We start from the raw sequence: 24362 nt of genomic DNA on the forward strand, positions 1-24362 counted from the left end.
GCAAACACCGCAGACCTGTCTTGTAATGGTTTTTTTGTTGTTGCTTTGTTTTTAAACTTAATTTGTTAAAAAAAAAAAAGCCATTTGCAAAGCCAAAAATTTGATTTGACAACCATCTGACATAACCAGGGTCAAAATAAATAGAACACTGCCATCTACTGGTGCCCAGACGCTTAGTACTTAGGGTGAATACTGCCATGAACAGTACTGGCCAGTAGATGGCAGTAGAGGCCCTGAAAACTTCCAAAACAAAATTCCAAATAATCCGTGTCTGCTACATTTAAGATGCGTGGAATTTAATAAACACAAATACGAGGTCTGCAAGAAAAGAAACTGACAGTTTTATTTTTTTTAAAACTATATGGATTTGAATCACGTGTGATTACATCAGCCAAGCTTGAACCCTTGTGTGCATGCGTGAGTTTTTTCATGCCTGTCTGTGACGTCATTCGCCTGTGAGCACGCCTTGTGGAAGGAGTGGTCCAGCCCCACCGTCGGAATTCCTTTGTCTGAGAAGTTGCTGAGAGACTGGCGCTGTGCTTGATCAAAACTTTTTCAAAAACTGTGAGGCACATCCGAGTGGACACCATTGTGACATTTCAGACATTTCATTGTCTTTCACCATTGTTTCTATCGCTTTAAGGACTTCCCAGGGAGCGGGACATCGCGCAGCGCCCCGCGCCCGCCACAGGAAAAACACCTCAGTGTTGATAACCATTTGTAAAATCCAGGGGGCTTTTGGTGGCTTTCAGTTGAGTATCTGAGAAATTGTTTAACAGCAGGGCATGTTCCAACTTGTCCTTAAGGCTTCCAACAGAGGTGTTTTTCCTGTGGCAGGTGCGCCGCGCGGGCTGCGAGCCGATGCGCCAATCCATCCGCACGTCTTTCATTAAAAAAAATCTCCTTTAACAGTGGAATGTCCGGATAAAACTGCTGATTCCGACCTCTTCTGAAAGTTCTCTGTTCTCTCACGTTGTCCTGGGTCAACAGAGGCTTAAATTTGGAGATTTTCAGCTTGAAACAGGATGACGACATCGCCTCGGAGCGCTGCGCGATGTCCCGCTCCGTGGGAAGTCCTTAAAGCGATAGAAACCATCCAAAATCTCTCATCAGCCGTTAAAATTTTCACCGAAAACCAGCTGAATTTCTCGAATGGTGTCCACTCGGATGTGCCTCACAGTTTTTGAAAAAATTTTGATCAAGCACAGCGCCAGTCTCTCAGCAACTTCTCAGACAAAGGAATTCTGACGAGGGGGCTGGAGCACTCCTTCCACAAGGTGTGCTCACAGGCGAATGACGTCACCGATAGGCGTGAAAAAACTCTTGCATGCCCACGAGGGTTCAAGCTTGGCTGATGTAATCACACGTGATTCAAATCCATATGGTTTTTAAAAAAAATAAGGTCGGATACTTTTCTCACAGACCTCATACAATAACGTCTATAAACCCAGAGAATATATTCACGAGAGCACTAGAGTTTAATGCTGCTGTCTGTGGAACCTGAACAAAGTGTCTGAAATGCATTTATCCTGTCGTGAATGTACTCAGATTACCCTATCCTACCCATAATGCACTGCTGGGCACAGCATGTGCTCACAAAACCTTAAAAATTAGCACATTACTTTAAAACTAAAACATATATCTGATATTTTCAGTTTTTAAAACTTCAGACGTGACAGTAATTTTAAATAACTTGTCCAAAATTAGTTTGGTTAAAATTTGAACCATAAGTTAAAACTGTATGCCTCTGGATGACTTGGTTGATATTGCAAGTGTATCAGTATGGTGTTAAAGAATTTTTTTGTAATTAGTTCTCCTTTGCTTGCAGAGGATAGAGTGGTTTCTCCTGAAAGCAATTCTCTTCTGATTGCAGAGAGTAGAACTATACATCTCCTTGGAAACTTTTAACAGGTAGATCTCAACTGATTTTAAATATGTTTGCAGCGATCTAATAGTTATCGGACAAAAATTTATCGGAAGATAATTAGTACAATAATGGTTTTTAAAGTTATCTAAAAAGATAATCCGATAATAAAAACATTATCTTCGATAATTATCTGTTATCGGATTATCGGAAGTGTGCCCACCACTGGTATTGTGTATGAATTGAGTATGTATGGAGTATGTAAGGCGGATGTCATCAGCATCCAGATTTTTGAGCTACTCAAAAATCCTGGCTGCGTGCCTCTGTGGATGATCACGGACGTGTTTGGATGACGGCCGACTCATACAGGCATGCTACACGGATATTGAGGATGTTTGGCTAATATGGGCCAATTTTGTGCGCAATCCATACGCAAATCCTCCAAAACACCAGTGGGACTGGGCCCTTAGATAAGCCAACTGATTTGGCAACCTACCGTTGCTAGCTCGCAGAGTCACTATCTTGATAACAAGAGCAACACAAAGCCTGGCCTATGCTCCCCCCATCCCCCAATATGTTAATTTGTGGTTTGATTTTACTGTAGAGGTGATCATTGTTGTTGAATTTCTGTGATAATGTCAGCATAAAATGAGACAGGTGATGCAAGGAGCACTCAGGATTCAGACATACGAAGAGAGATTTATTTTGGTTGAAGCAGAAAACAGGTGCACCCAGAGGAGACTGGAACAGGTACCGCATGCCATGTAGCCACAGAGTCTTCGGGCCTCCACACTCAAAGAGCCATGTTAAGGACCTCTCCCATGATCCAAACAAATCATAATACAAACATGGCCTGGACATAATCAGATGTTTGGTTGTGAACTGGGAGAAACGCAATGTGGGAAAGCAGGCTGACTGGGTGACTGTGAGGAGGAAGCGTAGTTCTAAACAGAAGCCCCATGTACGCCGCCAACCCGTTCATATTTCTAACCGTTTTTCCCCACTCGACGAAACATCCGCCGAGGATCAAACTCTGGTTATTGGCGACTCTGTTTTGCGAAATGTGAAGTTAGCGACACCAGCAACCATAGTCAATTGTCTTCCGGGGGCCAGAGCAGGCGACATTGAAGGAAATTTGAAACTGCTGGCTAAGGCTAAGCGTAAATTTGGTAAGATTGTAATTCACGTCGGCAGTAATGACACCCGGTTACGCCAATCGGAGGTCACTAAAATTAACATTGAATCGGTGTGTAACTTTGCAAAAACAATGTCGGACTCTGTAGTTTTCTCTGGGCGCCTCCCCAATCGGACCGGGAGTGACATGTTTAGCCGCATGTTCTCCTTGAATTGCTGTCTGAATGGTGTCCAAAAAATGAGGTGGGCTTCATAGATAATTGGCAAAGCTTCTGGGGAAAACCTGGTCTTGTTAGGAGAGACGGCATCCATCCCACTTTGGATGGAGCAGCTCTCATTTCTAGAAATAAGCCAATTTTCTTAAATCCTCCAAAATGTGACTATCCAGGGTTGGGACCAGGAAGCAGAGTTGTAGTCTTACACACCTCTCTGCAGCTTCTCTCCCCCTGCCATCCCCTCATTACCCCATCCCCGTAGAGACGGTGCCTGCTCCCAGACCACCAATAACCAGCAAAAATCTATTTAAACATAAAACTTCAAAAAGAAAAAATAATATAGCACCTTCAACTGCACCACAGACTAAAACAGTTAAATGTGGTCTATTAAACATTAGGTCTCTCTCTTCTAAGTCCCTGTTAGTAAATGATATAATAATTGATCAACATATTGATTTATTCTGCCTTACAGAAACCTGGTTACAGCAGGATGAATATATTAGTTTAAATGAGTCCACCCCCGAGTCACACTAACTGCCAGAATGCTCGTAGCACGGGCCGAGGCGGAGGATTAGCAGCAATCTTCCATTCCAGCTTATTAATTAATCAAAAACCCAGACAGAGCTTTAATTTATTTGAAAGCTTGACTCTTAGTCTTGTCCATCCAAATTGGAAGTCCCAAAAGCCAGTTTTATTTGTTATTATCTATCGTCCACCTGGTCGTTACTGTGAGTTTCTCTGTGAATTTTCAGACCTTTTGTCTGACTTAGTGCTTAGCTCAGATAAGATAATTATAGTGGGCGATTTTAACATCCACACAGATGCTGAGAATGACAGCCTCAACACTGCATTTAATCTATTATTAGACTCAATTGGCTTTGCTCAAAATGTAAATGAGTCCACCCACCACTTTAATCATATCTTAGATCTTGTTCTGACTTATGGTATGGAAATTGAAGACTTAACAGTATTCCCTGAGAACTCCCTTCTGTCTGATCATTTCTTAATAACATTTACATTTACTCTGATGGACTACCCAGCAGTGGGGAATAAGTTTCATTACACTAGAAGTCTTTTAGAAAGCACTGTAACTAGGTTTAAGGATATGATTTCTTCTTTATGTTTTCTAATGCCATATACCAACACAGTGCAGAGTAGCTTCCTAAACTCCGTAAGTGAGATAGAGTATCTCGTCAATAGTTTTACATCCTCATTGAAGACAACTTTGGATGCTGTAGCTCCTCTGAAAAAGAGAGCTTTAAATCAGAAGTGCCTGACTCCATGGTATAACTCACAAACACGCAGCTTAAAGCAGATAACCCGTAAGTTGGAGAGGAAATGGCGTCTCACTAATTTAGAAGATCTTCACTTAGCCTGGAAAAAGAGTCTGTTGCTCTATAAAAAAGCCCTCCGTAAAGCTAGGACATCTTACTACTCATCACTAATTGAAGAAAATAAGAACAACCCCAGGTTTCTTTTCAGCACTGTAGCCAGGCTGACAAAGAGTCAGAGCTCTATTGAGCCGAGTATTCCTTTAACTTTAACTAGTAATGACTTCATGACTTTCTTTGCTAATAAAATTTTAACTATTAGAGAAAAAATTACTCATAACCATCCCAAAGAAGTATCATTATCTTTGGCTGCTTTCAGTGATGCCGGTATTTGGTTAGACTCTTTCTCTCCGATTGTTCTGTCTGAGTTATTTTCATTAGTTACTTCATCCAAACCATCAACATGTCTATTAGACCCCATTCCTACCAGGCTGCTCAAGGAAGCCCTACCATTATTTAATGCTTCGATGTTAAATATGATCAATCTATCTTTATTAGTTGGCTATGTACCACAGGCTTTTAAGGTGACAGTAATTAAACCATTACTTAAAAAGCCATCACTTGACCCAGCTATCTTAGCTAATTATAGGCCAATCTCCAACCTTCCTTTTCTCTCAAAAATTCTTGAAAGGGTAGTTGTAAAACAGCTAACTGATCATCTGCAGAGGAATGGTCTATTTGAAGAGTTTCAGTCAGGTTTTAGAATTCATCATAGTACAGAAACAGCATTAGTGAAGGTTACAACTGATCTTATGGCTTCAGACAGTGGACTCATCTCTGTGCTTGTTCTGTTAGACCACAGTGCTGCTTTTGATACTGTTGACCATAAAATTTTATTACAGAGATTAGAGCATGCCATAGGTATTAAAGGCACTGCGCTGCGGTGGTTTGAATCATATTTATCTAATAGATTACAATTTGTTCATGTAAATGGGGAATCTTCTTCACAGACTAAGGTTAATTATGGAGTTCCACAAGGTTCTGTGCTAGGACCAATTTTATTCACTTTATACATGCTTCCCTTAGGCAGTATTATTAGACGGTATTGCTTAAATTTTCATTGTTACGCAGATGATACCCAGCTTTATCTATCCATGAAGCCAGAGGACACACACCAATTAGCTAAACTGCAGGATTGTCTTACAGACAAAGACATGGATGACCTCTAATTTCCTGCTTTTAAACTCAGATAAAACTGAAGTTATTGTACTTGGCCCCACAAATCTTAGAAAGATGGTGTCTAACCAGATCCTTACTCTGGATGGCATTACCCTGACCTCTAGTAATACTGTGAGAAATCTTGGAGTCATTTTTGATCAGGATATGTCATTCAATGTGCATATTAAACAAATATGTAGGACTGCTTTTTGCATTTACGCAATATCTCTAAAATTAGAAAGGTCTTGTCTCAGAGTGATGCTGAAAAACTAATTCATGCATTTATTTCCTCTAGGCTGGACTATTGTAATTCATTATTATCAGGTTGTCCTAAAAGTTCCCTGAAAAGCCTTCAGTTAATTCAAAATGCTGCAGCTAGAGTACTAACGGGGACTAGAAGGAGAGAGCATATCTCACCCATATTGGCCTCTCTTCATTGGCTTCCTGTTAATTCTAGAATAGAATTTAAAATTCTTCTTCTTACTTATAAGGTTTTGAATAATCAGGTCCCATCTTACCTTAGGGACCTCATAGTACCATATCACCCCAATAGAGCGCTTCGCTCTCAGCCTGCAGGCTTACTTGTAGTTCCTAGGGTTTGTAAGAGTAGAATGGGAGGCAGAGCCTTCAGCTTTCAGGCTCCTCTCCTGTGGAACCAGCTCCCAATTCGGATCAGGGAGACAGACACCCTCTCTACTTTTAAGATTAGGCTTAAAACTTTCCTTTTTGCTAAAGCTTATAGTTAGGGCTGGATCAGGTGACCCTGAACCATCCCTTAGTTATGCTGCTATAGACTTAGACTGCTGGGGGGTTCCCATGATGCACTGAGTGTTTCTTTCTCTTTTTGCTCTGTATGCACCACTCTGCATTTAATCATTAGTGATTGATCTCTGCTCCCCTCCACAGCATGTCTTTTTCCTTGTTCTCTCCCTCAGCCCCAACCAGTCCTAGCAGAAGACTGCCCCTCCCTGAGCCTGGTTCTGCTGGAGGTTTCTTCCTGTTAAAAGGGAGTTTTTCCTTCCCACTGTCGCCAAGTGCTTGCTCACAGGGGGTCGTTTTGACCGTTGGGGTTTTTACGTAATTATTGTATGGCCTTGCCTTACAATATAAAGGGCCTTGGGGCAACTGTTTGTTGTGATTTGGCGCCATATAAATAAAATTGATTGACTGATTGATGGTTCCATCAACAAAGACAAGCAAGCAAGGGATGGGAGGACTCTGGCCTAGTACGCTCTACTTCTGCAGACGTGGAAAACAACCATTTTTCCCCCATTTTTATGAAGATTGTAAATGATCTATTTGTATAGCAAAAGCTTGATACTTTACACTTTGGTATATGGTGCACAATCCCCACTTTCCATCAAGGAAAATTCCATAAACCATCCTCAAGCCTCCCCACCGGACACCAAGAAATGGCTTCAATCAGACAAAGTGTTCTTTAGTTATTGTGTGGAAAATTTACAGACAAGCACCTGGATGGGATGAAAGTATAACACACACACACTTACACTGAGCAGGGGTCTTTAAAACACTTATCTACTTGGACACTCTACTACAAATTTTTATTTTAAAAAATTGCATTGTCAACCATATCAAGCTATCTTGTGTTTAAGCATTATATGCCCTCAGTTTCACAGTAACACTTAATGCTGGTTACATTTCTTAGCGAGCCAGCCAGGAGGGCAGTTGGACAGTAAATATTGGCGCTATTCATTCTCACACAGGACACCTGGCCAGTTCAGTTTGATCCAAAAGCACATACGCTCAAACAGGTCCCCAGCACAATCACAAAGATCAGGACTCTACAAGTTGTTTATTAAAAGTCACACTTAGTACATGATTACAATTTTTTTTTTTATGTGTTTAAAGACTGACCTGCAGCTGCTGTCCCTTGGCTTGTCTCCCACACAACTGAGGAGAAGGAAGCCAAGGCAGCTTATATGCTGCTTTGGGGCACTGTGATTGGCTCACTGAGGTCACATGATCTTGTCATGTGGCATGTGCATTCAAGCAACAGGGAGAGTAGGAAGAACCACTACTGGGTCAAACTTTGGGATTTTAACCCCAGTTACACCTACCCAAAGTTTCTTCAAGCAAAACCACTAATCACAGTCACTTTAAGTCAACCGAAACATGCTCCAAACATTGTCGCCAAATACTCATCCACTGGCCTCCAACATGTGGGACAAACTTTGCTATAAAGCTAGGCAGTAATTTTAATATAATGACAGCCAGGGGAATATTTCAGAACTGTAGTTGCTACCTTACCTGTGTTTTGGGATGAATAAACAGCACCCCCTGTTGACTGATGCTCACCAAGCAAGGTGAGGGGCAATCACGTCGGCTGACCTTTTGGGCCAGGAAAGTGTTGCAGCCAAACTGAGGCAAAGCGGACATTAACTCTGTAAAAGAAGAATACAGTGCAATCATAATGAAAACGCAACTGACAACTCTTAGAAGAGAAAGTTCTGCTCACCAATAAATCGTATTTTGGCATCTTGAGAGCTGAGGGTTTGCATGGCGGCTATCTGGCCAAGGCAGAAGGAATAGATCTCCTTAATGTTCCCACTAAGTCCCTCCTGGGAAGGTAGGTACTCCTTAAACTCCGGCCTTACAGGAAGAGTCCAAAACATAAGATGTCAATCTGTGAATGTTCTCACTCATCCAGGTTGGAGATATCTAGAAATTTACATCAAATGGACTTCTTGTTGGTCTTCAAGAAGTTTAGTCACTCATTCAAGAGACATTTTCAAACTGAACATAGTCACTTGGATGATTAGTGAAACATCTTTAAGATCAAAAAGAAGTCCAGCTGATGTAAACTTCTAGATCTTAGCTGTGACTCACAGCTATATATATATATATGAGTACTTCAACCTCAGAAATTGTCCAATACAAACTAAAGTCTATTTGCACTTTGGTTCCAAAGATAAAAAAAAAAAAAATGGTACCACTTCTAGAACCAGGACTTTTGGAGAAAGTCATTGCAAGTTCATTGCTTAATTCTGCACTGGTGGTGTGAGTCAAGTCCAGACTTGACTCTCTTTTGTGGAGCACTTTGAGATGACTTGTGTCAGGGTTTGGCACTAAAATAAACTGAACTGAATTTCTGCTTCATTTCATAGATTACCTGAGGAACAGGACTATTTCTTCTCCTTTTTTGCTCCTGTTAGGTCTCACTTGATCCTTTGCACCTTGCTCTCAACTACCTGCATGTCTTCCCTCATCACATCCATTTTCATATTCTCTTTTTTCCTGCCTTCTGGCTTCATCCTCAGCATCCTTCTCCTGATATACCCCGTGTCTCTCCTCTGCAAGTTCCCAACCATCTCAGTGTCACCACTTTGTCTCTAAAAGTCTTTCCTGCATGATTTCTCCAATATGGTCATTCCTAATCCTTTCCATCCTCAAGACCTCATGTCTTTTCTGATCCATCCACCTGTCCATCACCACTGCATACAATAAGGGACTCAGAGCCGATCCTTGCTGTAACCCCACCTCCAGCATGAAAGCATCTCTCATTCCTACTGCACACTTCACAGCTGTCACGTTGTCCTCTAACATATGCTGCACCACCCTCACATACCTCTCTGCCACTACAAGCTTCTTCATACAATCCCATAACTCCATCTCACAATGCTAACATAGACTTTCCTAATTCCACAATGACACAACACATCTCCTTCTGGCCTTCTCTTTTCTCAGTACACTGAGAGCAAACACCACATCTTTAACATCTTTGTCAGCATGAAACCAGATGTCTGCACACAGCTCTTCACCACTTTTCTCAGACTAGCTTCTGCTACTGCTTTAAAAAAAACATCATGCTTTGGCTAATCAACTTTAAATATAAGACACGTAGAACTGAGGAACAGGACATTCGGGACAAACTTCCAAAACACACAGTGTTGTTGGGTTTATGAGTGTGTCTTACATTGAAGGTTCATCCCTGCGGTCTTGTGCCAGATGCTGCAGCGCCGACAGCTCTGCTAACTCCTGGACTAAAGAGGAGCCACCTGCAGCAGAAGCGGGCGTCAGTTGACCTTCCAGAAAATCCCCCAGTAGCTACATGGACAAAAGGACACACAAACAGGGATGGTAAAAGACAGACAGGAAATGGACCACTGGCGAAACGGCACAGAAAAATTGAAGCCCTGACCTGCCAGTAGTGAAAGTTCACGTAGAGGTCAGTGGTGAAGGACAGAGGATTTGTCCACATGATTCGTCTTGCAAACAAGGTGACAGAGCCGTCGTCATCCAGGAAGTCAAAAGGATACTCCTCAGAGTGGAGGGGACGCACCTCCTTATCTGGAGGAGCAGGACATTAATCAATCTAATCAATCTAATCACCTATACAATAATCAATGTCTATTTACTGTTTTGGCAAAATGTAACAGCAATTATTTTTTTAGGTTATTTTCTCCAATGTTTGTTGACTGAATTCTTGTGAGGGTCACTCAAAATAAATAAATAAATATTTAGTTTCACCTTTTTTTTTTTTTTACTGTTTACATTTTTTTTTTGTGGAGACTAAGTAAATACCATCTTTTAAAAAAATGTTTTATGAAATATTAGATTTGTTATTTCTTTATTTAGGATCATTATACAAAAATAAAACAGTCATCATGAGTTACTTTTTTCCATTTATACATCTGATCCATGTTTTTTCCCAGCTTTCTTTTATACAATATCAATACACATCGTATTTCAATTTAAGTTAGAACAGAACATGGGGCGTTATCTCCAAATACAAAGAAAAACAAAGGGCCTTATTTATTTGTTTATGTATTTTTATAAATTACATAAAGGTTGGGCATTTCAGGGAAATATACGAGGTCTGTGATAAAAGTAATGGACCTTATTATTTTTTTCAAAAACCATATGGATTTGAATCACGTGTGATTACATCAGACATGCTTGAACCCTTGTGGGCATGCAAGAGTTTTTTCACGCCTGTCGGTTACGTCATTCACCTGTGGGCAGTCTTTGAGTGAGGAGTGGCCCACCCTCTCGTCGTTTTTTCATTGTTTAGGAATGGCTCAGAGACTGCTGCTTTGTTTGATAAAAAATTTTTCAAAAACTGTAAGGCACAACTGAGTGGACACCATTCGATAAATTCAGCTGGTTTTCGGTAAAAATTTTAACGGCTGATGAGAGATTTTGGTCTGGTAGTGTCGCTTTAAGGACGGCCCACGGTGCCTGACGGCGATCTGCGCTTCGAGGCGGCAGCGTCTCGCTGTTTCAAGTTGAAAACTTCCACATTTCAGGCTCTGTAGACCCAGGAAGTCGTCAGAGAACAGAGAACTTTCAGAAGAAGTCGGCATGAGGAGTTTATTCGGACATTCCATTGTTAACGGACATTTTGTAATGAAAGAACGTACGGGCAGAGTCGCATGTCGGGTCGGACCCGACCGCGGGGGGGTCGCGACAGGAAAAACACCTCCGTTGGAAACCTTAACGGGCAAGTTGGAACATGCCCAAGCTGTTAAACAATTTCTCAGTTACTCACTTGTTGAAAGCCATCAAAAGCCCCCTGAATTTTACAAATGGTTTTCAACACGGAGGTGTTTTTCCTGTCGCGGCGCACACAGATTCGCCGATTCGTCACGGAAATGACTCAGCGAATTTGCGCGCACGTCTTTCATTAAAAAATGTCCTTAAACAGTGGAATGTCCGCATAAAGTCCTCATGCCGGCCTCTTCTGAATCTTCTCTGTTCTCTCACGACGTCCTGGGTGAATTAAGCCTTAAATTAGGATGTTTTCAGGTCGAAACAGGCCGACGACGGTGCCTGGAAGCGCTGCGCAACGTCCCGCTCCGTGGGAAGTCCTTACAGCGACAGAAACACCCCATAATCTCTCATCAGCCGTTAAACTTTTCACCGAAAACCAGCTTCATTTCTCGAATAGTGTCCACTCGGATATCCCTCACAGGTCCAGAAAAAATGTTGATAAAGCAACGCGCACTGTCCGCAGCAGCTATTCAGACAAAGAGATTCCGACGGGCGGGGTGGAGCACTCTTCACTCAAGGCCTGTCACATGTATGACAAATACATGAATTTGGACCTTTAAATATTACTGGCTGCACTCTGAGTGCCAATGTAGTTAAATGCTGCAAAATAACTTCCTCAAAGTGTAATTTTACCATGAGAATAAGGAATTTGTAGTTTGATAGTTTTATAGTTTTGTGTTGCATCTTTGGTGTATCTTTTTTTTCATGTTGGAGTTTTGTTTAGTTTCTTTCTTCTCGATTCATGCACTGATTTGTTTTGGGGCCCACTTAGACATCCTTGAGCTGCATATACAAAAAAAATAAGAATAAAAAAAACTACTATAACTTGGCTACAAAAGGTTTATTAACATGTTCACCAAACTGATGTAGGACAAACTGAAGCTTTTACATCACATCCTGCAGAATCGTTTATATTTTAGTCTGAAGTTACCACACAATTAAGGTTTATTACCTGGAAGTCGGTTTACCAGGATGGCAAAGTCTGCGGTTTCTGATGGATGTGACAAGCCCATTTCTTCACCAAACTCCATCAGCACATCTGCTACCAACTAGAGGAAGATTTTTTTTAAATATAACCAGAGTTATAGATCATAATAATAATCATTTTTATGTCACTCATGTCAACAAATCTCACAGTGAAGCTGCGCATCCGAACAGGCAGACTGACTCCTCCGGGCAGCTGGATGGGGACACGGTGAGAGTTTTTTCCAAGCTGGAAAATTTTTAAAAAATAATACAGAGAGAAAAATGCATCAGCTGTTATGTTCCAGAATGATAGACAGGACTGCATTGTGAACATGGTGTTTTTAGTTCAGGTTTCATTACCAAAATCGCTTCTATTTCAACATCTGACGGAATGTTACGACGACCGCCGGTACTGCAAGAACGCTGCAAGTTATCCAGACAAACGCCGGCCATCTCTGAGGACACAAAAATGCCACAACCGCAAGGATTGAATATTATGAGAGAAGCATCGTAACATGGTCAGAACAACAGCAGAGACTTAGAATACACGTTATTCTGAACACGACCACACATCTGTTGGGTAAATCTGTTCGTTCTTTGTGCAGACAGCAGTTCCCACATGGCAGAATCGGCCCAATTCAGGATCAAAACCTCCAGAATTCAAAAGATTCTTCTGGGTTGGATTGCTGCATTTGGATAAAACTTTGTGTTGTCCCAATAACTGCTCCACTGCAAAAAATGAAAATGTCAGATAGAAGCCCTGAGGCCCGTCGGTGTCCTTGCTTATCCCCAGTTTCCATAGTGTGAAGCAAATGAGAGTCTATGACTTCAACTGGAATGGATGCCCATCTGTGACAAGTTACTGCCCCAGTCAAGGCCAGTACCCACTTACAGCTTGGTGGACTGGGACAATGCAGATGAAGTGACAGACAGGTAGCACGACCGGGAATCAAGCCCAGGTCTACATATTTGTATCTCAACCCCTTCTCCCACTGAGCTACGGGTTACACAAAACAGAATGAAACTCTGCCAGTTGGTTCATGGAACTGAGTGCAAGTGGGAAAAGGTTTTACGATAGTCACTTCCACTGTGGACCATTTTTGCTCGTCTTCTCTAATGTCTTCAGCATTAAAACAGCTTGGGATTTGGTGTTCAGACAAATTTGCAGGTCAACATTCACTAAAATGGAATTCAAGTCAAAATATTCTCACTAATTACTCTTTTAATGAATCCTAACGTGAAATTAGGTTGGAACAAATTTACAATTTCCCTGAAAAAGTGGCACCAAAATGCTCATGTAATCAACTGCAACTGTACTGTGTGTACAAGTGGATGGGAAATAAGCCCAGGAGCATTGGAGTTGGGTTCAAACTGTTGTATCATGGTGTACTATATGGGAGGACAAATGAGGTTAGAGTCATTTTAAAGGAAGAGTATATTAAGAGGAGGGACCCAGGGTATATAGGGAGAAGGATGCAGAGGATGGAGCCACCAGGCAGAAGAAGAGGGAGGCCAAAGAGGAGGTTTATGGATGTGCTGAGGGAGGAGAAACTGGTGGTTGGTGTGACAGAGGAACAAGCAGAGGACAAGGTGAGATGGAGAGAGATGATCGGCTGGGGCACCCCCTAGTGGGAGCAGTTGAACAGAAGAAGAAAAAGTAGATATAATTGTAACAACATGTACATTCTGAAGAATTACAGTTCACACTCTTTGGGGGGGAGGTGTAGAACACTGATATATCAGTTCTTCACAAATCTGTCTTTAAATTCAAAACTCAAAAGTTTTTGAACATGTCAACTGTTGAAAATGAAGTACAGAGACGTTGTAGTGATTTTTGTTCTACCTTGGTACGGATGTTCGTAGTCGTGAGTGATGCATCGTAGGTGATTTATGACGTAAGGGTGCAAAGTAGGAGAGCAGGGAAAAAACCCCGTGACCATGTTTAGCAGTCGCCACCCAAGAGTCGAGCTTGCTCTGTGCAAACAATCACACACACGTTTAGAAACGTTAGACCCGTTCAACATGTCTTCCAAAAACAAAGTCATATCCCACAGTCAATATGTCAAAGAGCAAGATCTGGCTTCGAAGCTGTGAAAGATACCAATTGATGTTTCAGGTGTAATACTTCCAAAGTGCCAGATGGTGGTGCTTTAGAGAATAATAATAATACAGTATTTATAGGTAAGCAGTAACAGAGTTGGTACTTCAAAAACTGTGGAAATTACTGATTTATGTTTTAGGGCAATTTCTCACATGCACACATACATTTGCATGTGAGAATTCCACACAGATCAGCAAAATTTCCCGCCCCAAATTTGGAATGTTTTAAGGCCACAGATTCCTAGTGTGCTAAACAGTTATAGTATACGTATTATGATGAGGGATACCTACTAACATCACGCCAAATATTAATCACATCCATCAAAATGTTTGGAAGAGGTTTGCTGGTTCAGGGTTCAGTACTAATGTCACATTCACGGTTTCGCAGTTGTGAATTTCGCGTCATCTCGCAATCCGAGACTCACACGAGACGTCAGTTTCAGCAGAGGTCCGGTTTAAGCCACAGTGTAAACAAACCTCCTGAAGTATGGACAACAAGACAACATTAGGGCACGGCAGAAGTCCATCACAGGAGCTACACCTCCTCTAGATAACCTTCTCAACTTGGGAGAATGTGTCATCATCCTAATCACCCGTGAACTCGCTGGATCAACGCCATCCACATCCTCGTTAGGCATTGTTTACATGTGCTGTGAAATGCCTGTCTTCTGTCGAGATGAGGTTCCTCGCTTAACACGTGCACGTGTGCACTGAAAAAATTACTTGACAAATTTGGCTTATTTTGATGGGCAAGTAAATGTATAAATTGTTCATCTGAACATAGTAATGTATAAAATGTACTCACTATAAAACGATAAGTATTTTTAACCTGGAGTTAGCTTATTTCTACAGGCAAAATATACATATACGTACATCCATTTATGCTCCAAACGTAAAATACAGAAAATGTTTTACCTACTAGGCTATAAATACACTGAATAAAATTAATAAAAAAAAAAAACTTTGCCGAAAAAAAAATGCGCAGTTGCACGTCGAGCGAGTTACATCATCTCCACATGTGCAGTTGCGCGAGGCACCTCATCTTGATGGGTGACGTAATCAAGTCCGGGGTAGAGCGATGTGCGCATGCGCAGTAGCGCAATGCCCCTCATCTCGACGTTCACCTCATCTCGATGGGACACCGGAACTCTGCTGGCACTGCGTTGCATTTTGGGGGGCGCCAGGGGGATTATGGGAAATGTTAAAGTACCGAATGGAGTACTTTGTGCATGGACAGATAGCAGCCGTATCTGCTCGTCATTTGTTGGGGATGAACATCCCAACTGCAGGTTTTGGAGACCGACACAGATTCTGTTTGATAAATGTGAGTCAGACTCACTTTGTTGGGTTGTTGGTGGTCTGCTTGATGACTTGGCAGTAGATTTCATCCCTCAGGAGCTCTTGTTCCTTCCCAAGCTGAAAACATACAAAGTCATTTTTGCACTTGTGCTAAAGTGTATTTGATTTCAAGCCAACTACTGACCATTAATATGTTCTGCATTAGGTCTCCCTGAGTGATGTTCCTCTTCATTTCTGCATCACCCATGAACTCCATCAGGTCTGGAGGGACAAACGAACGGGTCTGACACGGGAACAGTGAAAACAATGTGAATTAAGTGCTGACGTACTCACTTATAAAGCTCTGCACAGCTAAATCGTTCATTTCAGGGTCGCTGTAGAGAATGAGGGACTCCGGTATTGGGACCTGAAGGACAACAAAACACAATTCAGGTGTGTCAATAAGCAACGGCCGGATCACGTGATGTCTGAGACATTGTGCGATCTTACCTGTGTGCGTTGAACCGCCTCTGTAAAGTCTCTTCCACCAATCGGGAGACCTGTCATCCCAACTCTAAGACCAACAAACCATCAAAACTGCCATTAGTTTTAAGGGCATGCTTAGCATGAGCGCACTACAAATGTTAGCATTATTACTGCAACATAACAACAATATTACCCGAGTTCATTTTATTGCAGGAAATCTGTCATCGTGCACTCTTACAACCCAAGGAACTGTTGGTGGCGTTATGCTAAATACTGTTTACTTCTTCTGGGTGATATGTTTCTTCAGGTTTCTGCAGTTCATAAAGGAGCATTTGTCCTACACCATATATGCTTCCTGCACACTTGCTTGCAGATAGTGTGACATGCTAACATTAGCATGTCAATAATGCAAAAGTCAACTTCTAATAGGGAATAATTTTTGAGTTAAGTTTTTTCATTGTGCATTTCACCATGCTAACACAAACATGCTAACTTGGCATGAAGATGTTCATCTGACATATTTTAGATGCTGATGGATAGAAAACCTAAGCGCTAATATAGGGTGACCATATTTTCATTTGGGAAAACCAGGACACCTTGGAGCCGGGGGGCACATATACTGTGGCATGCACTCACTTAACATAGGCCCACGTAATCCTACAATAACATGATATTTACAGTTGGTTTATTTAAAATGCTTTTCAGTAAAAGTCAACAACAAAAACTCCAATAACAAATGATAATTTTATTCAAAATGCATTTATTCAAAATGCTTAATTTAACATTTCCTGTAATGAATGAATAGCACAATGAAAGAAATAATGTCTCATCTATACATCCCTCACTTAACAAAAGTTAACAATAACTCTCAACTCCAAATAACACATGATACTCAGTTACCCTCAGTAATGAACAAATACTCTGTTCTGTAGGCTATTGGAAAAAAACAAACAAATGAGCTAATTAACAATCAGCTATTGGAAAAAATAAATTAACAAATTAGCCAATTAACAAAAAAAAATACCTCTTGTGTATTAGCAAAAATACAAAAATACCAACAAAAATATCAATAGACCATCTTTACTTTCCTGCTTAATCCTCATCTTCCTCTTCGTCTGGTTTTTCTTCCTCGTCCTTCTTTGCCCATTTATATTTTGCTGTAGAGCTGATCTTTCTCAGCAGTTTCTTGTGGCTCAACACATACGTATGAAAGTCCTTGCAAGACATATTTTTGAAATTGTATTGCACAAATAGGATCCCTTTCAATGATTCAACTGAGAGCTGGTTCCTCTCCTTTGTCCACTGGCTCTGCATCAGTGAAAAAACTCTCTCCACATTTGCATTGTGAGGAGGAAGTGCAAAAACAAACTGTGCAATCTTCAGCAGTTCTGAGTAGCATCCAATGCTTATTTGGTCCACTTCTGGTGCACCTGCAGGTCCATGAATGCGTCATCATCACTGCAGCTTTCTATGAATTTCTTCAGATTAGCAACTTGGTCAAAGCATTTAACATCATCAATTGGCACCCCCTTTTCTCCAAGGTACTTGATGCAGGCCTCCACATTATTCCACTTTGGTGGCTCACTCATGTCCATCCACATGAATGGTGAGAACTCTTCCATAGGTGTCATCCACTTCTCCAGATACTCCAAACATGAACTGTACATGCCGAGCACATCAGCTATGAACATGTCACAGCCCTCTTCAAGTCCTTCTCTGCGATTTTTGGCCAGCAGTCCCTTAACTTTGAGGGACATGAAACTGTTGTTCTTCCGTTCAATAAAAATGTTGTGGATGCTGCTCAATATTTTCTTAACCTCCATGATGGAGTTGTTCTCCCTTTCCATTTCTTGAATGTGATTGTGGAAGACGGACATGAGTGAGTGCATGTGCCACAAGAATATCTCACTAAATGGGTTTTCAAAAAAATCCCTTGATCATCATGGGTGGCTTTTCCTGAGACGAAAAGAATGCTTTTAAAGCAGGGAACATCTGCAGCATCCTCTCTATGTCTGGGAACAGAGAGAGCCACCTGGTCTTGCTGTGTGACAGCATCCTCCTGTATTCAACATCCACAAAATCACAGTACTCTTTGAGGGACTCTGTACGCACAGTGTAAATGTGGACAAAATGGGATGTTTTTGAACGCTTTGTGCGCCACTTCTACAGAATGAGGTGCCAGAACACCATTAACAATAGCCTCGGTCTTAGTTCGGACACAACTAAACGTTTTGGCTGTGTCTGAATTGGGGAGGGTCTTTTTCAACAATGAACTTGTGCAGTCCATAGATCGATAACTGTTTTGATGTTTCACTGTGTGAAATGACCATGCAGCCTCCGCTGCATTCACTGCATCCTCGTTCCCTGGTTTGACAAAGTACTGTGTGATTGAGCTAGCACTACTCGCCTCGGACAGCTGTTTTATGCTTCTCGGTGTCCAGGTGGCTTTTCAGATCCCTTGCACCTCCATTGGACACCGAGACATATGTGCCTGCTTTGCACACTGTGCACAAGGCTTCCCATTTGTCTCGACCCGGTCTGAAAGCGGGGAAACTTTTGTAAATCGTCGGTAAACATACACTTGCGCTTCGGCATGTTGCTTGTGTACTGACAGTCACGCTGTCTACATTCTGACTCAGAACAGGGCTGCCCTCACTGACACGGCTCAGGGATTACGTCACACGCAGCGCCGTGCCGCAGTGCCTGTAAATTTAATGGTCCAATGAAGGTAATTTAAAAACCAGGACATTTCCTCACTTTTTAAAAAAAAAAAAAACCCGGGACGCCCGGGACAGGACGTGAAATACGGACATGTCCCGGGAAATACGGACATGTCCCGGGAAATACGGACGTTTGGTCACCCTACGCTAATATACAAAAATGCAAAGGCAGCATGTTAGCAAACACACAAACATGAACTAATGTGTGTAAACTTAAAGTTTTCGTGATCGCAACACCACTTCTCATACATAGCAAACACTAGTATACACGTAATAGAGAACTTTAAGTTTTGTTGCCAGCAATGTTCTGTACATATGAACATTTTATCATGCTGGTGTCGCTAGGCTAAAGGAATGCCCATGTCTTTAAGGGTCATTGTCCAGGAATAATTAATGCTTTTAATTTCATGGACATAGCTGTTAATTTTTAGATTTTTTTTAAATTTATTTTTATTAACTGTAGCCCAAAGACGCATTTACAAATTCCAAGTAATAATGCTTCGCTTTTATACCTAAAATATTTCATTGCAAACTCTGCCATTGGCGAGAGGATCTCCAGGTCTGAGCCCTGGACTGAGGTGCGCCTGCTGGACTGATCTGCAGCAGCATCGCCCACGTGGTTGCTGATGGGACTTGATGGTTGACCGTTCGGTGCGCGGGCAGATCGAGAACGCCTCAGACTTTTTGTTCTCTCATCCCTGCGGTCGAGATGGAGAAAGTGGTAGTCCGGGGCAGCAGATGGCTGCGTGAGGTCCTCTGGAAAGAGTCCAGATCGCCCTCCTGTGGAGCCAAAGCTCCAACCTGTTGGAATATAGAGTATATTAACTAAATGGGTATTTATGTACCAAATGACGTTACTACATTCCCTCACGCCACATCCCCCACTTCAATAACTGCCATCTGACCCATGACCTCACCTGGCTGAAGTCCTTCCATTGGCTGCAGTTTGATGATGTCACCTTTGCTGAAACGGAGTAGACTCTTGTCATCTGTTAAGTAGCTCTTTAAAGCAACCACATGGCCTGAGCCCTGAAAAACAGTTAAACAAGAAAGTTTCCCTCCTTCTCTTCAAACACTTTTTTTTTTTTTTAAACAGTTTGGCTGCATATCGTCACCATGATCTGCTGACGGAAGGTGAATAGAGAACAGACTCTAGAACTTCTAAAAGTTCAAACAACGACTGGGATCAATATTAATTTTTATATTTATTTATAATTATTCTTTTTAAATTATAATTATTTTCATAATTAACTTTTATTTTATGAAACATTAGAACCAGTACAATAAAACAGAAAACTTCCTTCCCAAGCAGCTCTAATGCATCTTCATAATACTGAACATTTGTACAAATCAGCCTATTTTATTTATCTATTTATTTATTTATTTATTTACTTGTTAAATCAAAACCTTCATTAAGGATAGCTGTCAAAAACAGACTGAAAGACCATACATTTGTGTGGTACACAGGTGAAACAGCACAATCATTCATAATTACGGGTGAAGATGCATTTTAGCATCCTGAATTTTTTTTTTTTTCCCCTTTTTTTATCGAAATCTCATGAGGAACCACTCTGATGATGTTTAAAAGTTGTACAATGACCATATTTTGCTGTATATACCATGATTTCGATTGTTTGGTCTTTACAGAATTAAAAAAGAAAACAATAAGGAATTTCTCCATACCAATGTGCTTGCTCATGGGTTGGATTCAGTTTAGATCTTTCCTCACATGTTTGGTGCAGTCTACATTTTGCTAATGGACTGGATATGTATATATTTTTCATGGGGTAGGTTCAGTCCAGTTCTTTTTCGTGAGTTTGGCTCAGTCTACAGCTTGTTAATGGGTTGAGTTAGGTATAGACCTTGTTCATGGGTTGGATTAGTTATAGACCTTGGTCAATGGCTGGGTTCAGTCTAGATCTCACCTCATGAGATGCGTTCAGTCTACAGCTTGCTAATGGGTTGGATTAGGTATAGTCAGACCTTGGTCACTGGTTGGGATCAGTCGAGATCTTGCCTCATGAGGTGCGTTCAGTCTATAGCTTGCTAATGGGTTGGATTAGGTATAGTCAGACCCTTGCCACTGGTTGGGTTCAGTCTAGATCTTGCCTCATGAGATGGGTTCAATCTATAGCTTGCTAATGGGTTTGGAATAGGTATAGACCTTGGTCACGGCTGGGGTCAGTCTAGATCTTGCCTCAAGGGTTGGGTTAGGTTTAGAGCTTGCATCATCACTTGGTTTCGGTTTAGATCTTATTCTTGTGGAGGGAGCACTTTGAGGTGGTGCTATATAAACAAGGTTGGGTAGGATTACTTTGAAAGAATACATGTGGATTACATGTATGTATGTACATACATTTGGATTACTTGTAATCTGATTGCATATGGATTACATTTCAAAGTAATCCTACCCAACCCTGTATATAAATGAACTACACTCAACAAAAATATAAACGCAACACTTTTGGTTTTGCTCCCATTTTGTATGAGATGAACTCAAAGATCTAAAACTTTTTCCACATACACAATATCACCATTTCCCTCAAATATTGTTCACAAACCAGTCTAAATCTGTGATAGTGAGCACTTCTTTGCTGAGATAATCCATCCCACCTCACAGGTGTGCCATACCAAGATGCTGATTAGACACCATGATTAGTGCACAGGTGTGCCTTAGACTGTCCACAATAAAAGGCCACTTTGAAAGGTGCAGTTTTGATTTATTGGGGGGGATACCAGTCAGTATCTGGTGTGACCACCATTTGCCTCATGCTGTGCAACACATCTCCTTCGCATAGAGTTGATCAGGTTGTCAACTGTGGCCTGTGGAATGTTGGTCCACTCCTCTTCAATGGCTGTGCGAAGTTGCTGGATATTGGCAGGAACTGGTACACGCTGTCGTATACGCCGGTCCAGAGCATCCCAAACATGCTCAATGGGTGACATGTCCGGTGAGTATGCTGGCCATGCAAGAACTGGGACATTATCAGCTTCCAAGAATTGTGTACAGATCCTTGCAACATGGGGACGTGCATTATCCTGCTGCAACATGAGGTGATGTTCTTGGATGTATGGCACAACAATGGGCCTCGGGATCTCGTCACGGTATCTCTGTGCATTCAAAATGCCATCAATAAAATGCACCTGTGTTCTTCGTCCATAACAGACGCCTGCCCATACCATAACCCCACCGCCACCATGGGCCACTCGATCCTTAACACTGACATCAGAAAACCGCTCACCCACACGACGCCACACACGCTGTCTGCCATCTGCCGTGAACAGTGTGAACCAGGATTCATCCGTGAAGAGAACACCTCTCCAACGTGCCAAACGCCAGCGAATGTGAGCATTTGCTCACTCAAGTCGGTTACGACGACGAACTGGAGTCAGGTCGAGACCCCGATGAGGACGACGAGCATGCAGATGAGCTTCCCTGAGACGGTTTCTGACAGTTTGTGCAGAAATTCTTTGGTTATGCAAACCGATTGTTTCAGCAGCTGTCCGAGTGGCTGGTCTCAGACAATCTTGGAGGTGAACATGCTGGATGTGGAGGACATGGGCTGGTGTGGTTACACGTGGTCTGCGGTTGTGAGGCTGGTTGGATGTACTGCCAAATTCTCTGAAACGCCTTTGGAGACGGCTTATGGTAGAGAAATGATCATTCAATACACGAGCAACAGCTCTGGTTGACATTCCTGCTGTCAGCATGCCAACTGCACGCTCCCTCAAATCTTGCGACATCTGTGGCATTGTGCTGTGTGATAAAACTGCACCTTTCAGAGTGGCCTTTTATTGTGGACAGTCTAAGGCACACCTGTGTACTGATCATGGTGTCTAATCAGCATCTTGATATGGCACACCTGTGAGGTGGGATGGATTATCTCAGCAAAGGAGAAGTGCTCACTATCACAGATTTAGACTGGTTTGTGAACAATATTTGAGGGAAATGGTGATAGTGTTTGTGGAAAAAGTTTTAGATCTTTGAGTTGATCTCATACAAAATGGGAGCAAAACCAAAAGTGTTGCGTTTATATTTTTGTTGAGTGTAAATTGAATATCCTGCTAGTTTAAGTAACATTTTCATAAGACAGCCCAACCCCAAGCTGACTATGGTGATGAAAACGAAAACAAAGACCTTGATGAGTTCCTGGAGGAAATGCTGGACCATAGCGGTGATCTGAGGTGCTCTAGACGACAACAGCACAATGTTTTCGGACTTCAGCTCCAGTTCCACTTTGTCTGAATCACGAAGGTCAACTGACAGCAATTCTGCAAAACTACATTCAGATAAGCTTGACTTTACATTCTGCTCACGAGAGATCAGTTAGAATTAAAAGCACTTTTCATTTTACTTTTCAGAGTCATTCGACACAATACGCTGATTCACCTGTAGCTCCTGAACAGATGGAGGTGTTTGGGTTTGATGCCTGATGCTTTGACCATCTTCAGGAAACGAATGCCTCGATGACATACACCCAGAAGCTCGGCATCACCGCAGTCCAACTGCAACAGAGACGGAGCACAAATTCTCAAAGTACAGCGAGCGTGATGGAAAAGTGACTTTGGTTTTGGGGGCAGGGCGCCGTCCGGCCACGAAGAAATAATCTCAGTGAATCCTGGTTTGAAACAATGTAATATGGATCTAAAATAGCACCATTTCTCTTCAGTGTCAATAAAAAAAATGTTTGGAATGAGCCACAGTTACATCAATAACCCGGACAACAACATAAACGCTGATATTTAGCTAAATTAGCTAATAATGGACTCAAGTCATGAAGGTACCAGCAGCTGGCCAATGATTGGAAGAATGACCACAAAAACACAGACAAAAGTGGAACACAGCAACATATAGAACTCCTAACTTATTGAAATTGCTGATAAGATTTGATTGAATGATTTAGGTCGCTGCATTTATACTTTGATTGTCTAAACATATTTGTTTTTGCAGTCTGTGAGCTACACCTAGCCTATGCTAACACTACACTAACATGAAACAAGTGAATAATTTTAAATTTGAACAAACCAGTTATCTCATGTTGGCTGTGTCTTGTCTTTATTTATGCATCCACTGAACGATTGCTGGTGAATAAAGTGAAGAAAATATCTTTGTGAACTTTGTGTGAAATTTAGCAAACATCATCCCGAAGTGTAGAAGCAACTAAAGCTCCATGCATGAAGGTGTTTATTTGTAAGGAAAACACAGCCTGAGGGGAAAAAATACCTAGAATTTTATTCTTAGCAACAGTATGCGCACTAACGAGTACCCTTTTATTTTGTGAAGTAACTTTCTAAGCACTTCCTGTCAGTGCTTACCGTCACAGGAAACAGACGGGAAAAGTAGTTTTCCCAGTTGTCCCGAGCTGCGATGACGATCCTTTTCTTCGTGGTGTCATCCTGGATGGTGCTTATCGTTGTGCCCACCTTAAAATTTGCTGATGACATGAAATAATGATCAATAAACACTGAAACAAACATCTGTGTTCAGCTGTCAGAATTTAGTACTTAAAAAAGGTCCTTTTGTACAAAGAAAGAGTAATTTTAAGTAAGAGGGGAGGTGATGGTCTAGTGGTTAAGGTGTTGGGCTTGAGTCCAGAAT

General features: G+C 41.7%; 1 protein-coding gene across 1 annotated transcript in view; it reads right to left on the reverse strand.

The window, feature by feature from the left end:
• Positions 1–24362, reverse strand: part of myo15b (myosin XVB) — a 38267-nt gene that overhangs the window by 8444 nt on the left and 5461 nt on the right. Inside the window, exons 6-22 of the mRNA XM_034194010.1 lie at positions 24080–24198; positions 23154–23269; positions 22902–23043; positions 19681–19792; positions 19276–19564; positions 16068–16131; positions 15912–15984; positions 15763–15839; positions 15619–15695; positions 14023–14153; positions 12540–12634; positions 12349–12426; positions 12166–12262; positions 9862–10010; positions 9637–9767; positions 8179–8312; positions 7971–8104 (exon numbers count right to left, since the gene is read on the reverse strand). Coding sequence (XP_034049901.1) covers positions 7971–8104; positions 8179–8312; positions 9637–9767; positions 9862–10010; positions 12166–12262; positions 12349–12426; positions 12540–12634; positions 14023–14153; positions 15619–15695; positions 15763–15839; positions 15912–15984; positions 16068–16131; positions 19276–19564; positions 19681–19792; positions 22902–23043; positions 23154–23269; positions 24080–24198 — 2018 coding nt within the window. The remainder of the gene's footprint in view (positions 1–7970; positions 8105–8178; positions 8313–9636; positions 9768–9861; positions 10011–12165; positions 12263–12348; positions 12427–12539; positions 12635–14022; positions 14154–15618; positions 15696–15762; positions 15840–15911; positions 15985–16067; positions 16132–19275; positions 19565–19680; positions 19793–22901; positions 23044–23153; positions 23270–24079; positions 24199–24362) is intronic.

This window comes from Thalassophryne amazonica, chromosome 18, assembly GCF_902500255.1.
Source record: "Thalassophryne amazonica chromosome 18, fThaAma1.1, whole genome shotgun sequence".
NCBI lineage: Eukaryota > Metazoa > Chordata > Actinopteri > Batrachoidiformes > Batrachoididae > Thalassophryne > Thalassophryne amazonica.